This window comes from Cebus imitator, unplaced genomic scaffold (genome assembly GCF_001604975.1).
Source record: "Cebus imitator isolate Cc_AM_T3 unplaced genomic scaffold, Cebus_imitator-1.0 Scaffold192, whole genome shotgun sequence".
Lineage (NCBI taxonomy): Eukaryota > Metazoa > Chordata > Mammalia > Primates > Cebidae > Cebus > Cebus imitator.
In genome coordinates this window covers 1,107,906-1,111,399 of record NW_016107507.1, presented here as the reverse complement: position 1 = coordinate 1,111,399, position 3,494 = coordinate 1,107,906, and the positions used below count along the sequence as shown (strand labels likewise).

Below are 3,494 nucleotides of genomic sequence, written 5' to 3'. Positions count from 1 at the left end.
ACGGGGTTTCACCGTGTTGACCAGGATGGTCTCGATCTCTTGACCTCGTGATCCACCCGCCTCGGCCTCCCAAAGTGCTGGGATTACAGGCTTGAGCCACCGCGCCCGGCCTCTGCTTCATCTTTTACTTCCAGTTGACGCTGTTGTCCACACTCTCCTAAATCTCCCTCCTGCCTTGGCTTCAGAAGACTGCCTTTTTTCTCTTTCCTCCCCAATACCCATTTTTCAGTCTTCTCCTAAGCCTTTAACCAGAGAGGGAGAAAGATAGGCCTGGATTTGAATCTAAGCTCTGCCTATAACTAGCAAGTCAATGTCTCCAAGCTTCAGTTTGCTCATTTGTCAGACTAATGTGTCGTGAGGGTGCATTGGTTTCCTAGGGATGCCATCACAAAGCGTCACAGGACTGGGGGGCTCACACAAAAGAAATGCATATTCTCACAGTTCTATAGTCTGGGAAGTTCAGGGTCAGGTGTTGGCAGGGTTGGTTTCTGCCGAGGCCCCTCCCCTTGGTTTGGGATGACTGTCTTCTCCCTGTGTCCTCACATAGTCTTCCTTCTGTGCATGTGTGTTTCCTAATCTCTTCTTATGGGAGCACCAGTCATAGGATGATTAGAGCCCACCCTCATGACCTCATTTAACCTTAATTACCTCTTTAAAGAGCCCATCTTCACATATAGTGACCTGAAGTATGGAGTTAGGTCTTCAACATATGAATTTTACAGAAACACAAATCAGCTTAAATGATAAAGTGTAAAAGTAAATAATGAATATTACGGGCACCACTCTGTTTTCGTTGTCTGGTTGATACATTATTTTGGAGCACAGACTTGGGCTCTCTTTATCTTGGCCATTCCTTTTCTCTTTTGAGACATCATATACTTGGAGTTTTCAAATATGTGTGTGCAGTCACTCCCAAATTCATGTTTCAAGCTCCATTTTTGCAGCTGAATGCCAGACCACTTTTTCCAAGTGTCTGATGGGTATCTCCACATGGACGTCGCACACGTGACTGATGAGCCCACAACCTAATGCTTTCACGCCTCTTCCATATTGTTGTCATTGGCAACACATCTGCCTCGCTACCCAAGTTCAGGTGCCTGCATTTCTTTCCTCACCTGCCTGTTCCACTGAGATCTACTTGGTCACCAAGTGTAATTCAATATAGTCTTCTTCACTAAGTTTTCAGTGGTCAATTTCATCCCTTTCTATCTACATTGTAATTTCTCAAGTTAAAACCTTTATCTTTTTTCTTTCACTTGGTTTCCTTGTGTTTTGTATTGTCCATGTTCAGTAACTCTACCATAAGAATTATTTTTCTACCGTGCAATATGATCATTTCATTTGTTCACTTAAACTTTTTAGCTTTCCCTTTTCATTGCAAAAAGCTAAGTCCCTTAGCATGGCAATTCCTCCTTACCTTGCCCCAGCTAATCTCTTCTGCCATGTGCAGCCACCTCCACCCACTGCCTGGAAAAAAACCTTGTTGCCCTTTTAAGATCCAATTTGGCCTGGGTGTGGTGGCTCACACTTGTAACCCCAGCACCTTGGGAGACCGAGGGGGTGGATTACCTGAGGTCAAGAGTTCGAAACCAGCCTGGCCAACATGGTGAAACCCCATCTCGTCTAAAAAAACAAAAATTAGCAGGGTGTGGTGGTGCATGCCTGTAACCCCAGCTACTTCGGAGGCTGAGACACGAGAATCACTTGAACCCGGAAAGGCAGAGTTGCAGTGAGCCAAGATCGCACCACTGCACTCCACTGTGGTTGACAGAGCAAGACTCCATCTCAACAACAACAAAAAAAAACACAAAAAAAGATTATGATGCCTTCTTTTCTATAAAGTATTCCTTTAATTTTTCTTGGCAGCAAAATATGCATTTTAACCATTTTCAAGTGTGTAATTCAGTGGTGTTAGGTATATTCATAATGTTGAGCAACCATTAAGACTATTTCCAGAACTTTTTCATCACCCCAAACAGAAATTCTTTGGCCATTGCCCCTCTGCCCAGCTCCTGGTAACTTCAAATCCACTTTGCCTCTGTTTACTTAATCAATTCTAGATATTTCATACAAGTGGAATCATGATATTTGTCCTTTTGTGTGGCTTACTTCACTTATTTCAAGGTTCATCCATGTTGTGCATGTGACCCTTTTGTGGTGGTTGACATAGCATATTGCAAATGATTGACACCCGCAGCTGTACCTCATTGGACTGTGTATAGCATATAGACAGCATATAGGCCACTGGCTGGTACTAAGGAGGTAGTCATACATTTACTGAATGACTAAATGAACGAATGAAGGAACAAGCATGCAGACTTGCCACTCATATTACAGTGGACATGGTGTTTGCTATTTAGGCCTGTATATAATCAGCTTCTACAGAGAAGCAGTTTACTTACCCAGTAGGGTGGAGAAAAGTGCACGTTAGACACTAGACACTTTCCTTGCAAGAAGAGGCTCCACAGAGCAACTTGAATTATTTGAAATCCAGCCACAATCTGAAATACAAACCACCTGCAGTCCGAGTTTGTGGCATGCAGTGGAGAGACGTTTTTACCTGAGATTAAAAAAAACCAAAACAGACTATCAATAGAAAACATCAAATGAGATTTTTGCTCCTGCCTTTAGACATTCCGTCCAGCTGCTATGCTGATAGAACGATCGTCCGACTTTGGGAAAACCTGGGGTGTGTATAGATACTTCGCCTATGACTGTGAGGCCTCGTTTCCTGGCATTTCAACTGGCCCCATGAAAAAAGTCGATGACATAATTTGTGATTCCCGATATTCTGACATTGAACCCTCAACCGAAGGAGAGGTTTGTTTGCTTCTCTGTTTTACATTCTACTTGCAAATCTACTTTTTGATTATTGCAAAAATACCAATTACTCTTGTTTCCATTTTTAGGTGATATTTCGTGCTTTAGATCCTGCTTTCAAAATAGAAGATCCGTATAGCCCAAAGATACAGAGTAAGTTCATTTTGAAATAAAAAGTTTGTTTTACTTTTTTGAGACGGAGTTTCGCTCTTGTTGCCCAGGCTGGAGTGCAATGGCACGATCTCGACTCACCACAGCCTCTGCCTCCCGGGTTCAAGTGATTCTCCTGCCTCACCCTCCTGAGTAGCTGGGATTACAGACATGCGCCACTACGCCCGGCTAATTTTGTGTTTTTAGTAGAGACAGGGTTTCTCCATGATGGTCAGTCTGGTCTCGAACTCCCAATCTCAGGTGATCCACCCACCTAAGCCTCCCAAAGTGCTGAGATTACAGGCATGAGCCACTGCACCTGGCCCAAATAAAAGTTTTTTGGTTTTTGGTTTTTTTTTTTTAGATGGAGTCCCGCTCTGTCGCCCAGACTGGAGTGCAGTGGCACTATCTCAGCTCACTGAAACCTCCACCTCCTAGGTTCAAACGATTCTCCTGCCTCAGCCTCCGGAGCAACTGGGACAACAGGCGCATGCCACCATGCTCAACTAATTTTTTTTTTTTTT

General features: G+C 43.6%; 1 protein-coding gene across 2 annotated transcripts in view; it reads left to right on the top strand.

Moving 5' to 3' along the window:
- Positions 1-3,494, top strand: part of LAMB1 (laminin subunit beta 1) — a 96,374-nt gene that overhangs the window by 14,550 nt on the left and 78,330 nt on the right. For both annotated transcript variants that reach the window (XM_017546834.2, XM_017546835.2), the window contains 2 exons: positions 2,632-2,820; positions 2,910-2,973. In XM_017546834.2, coding sequence (XP_017402323.1) covers positions 2,632-2,820; positions 2,910-2,973 — 253 coding nt within the window. The remainder of the gene's footprint in view (positions 1-2,631; positions 2,821-2,909; positions 2,974-3,494) is intronic.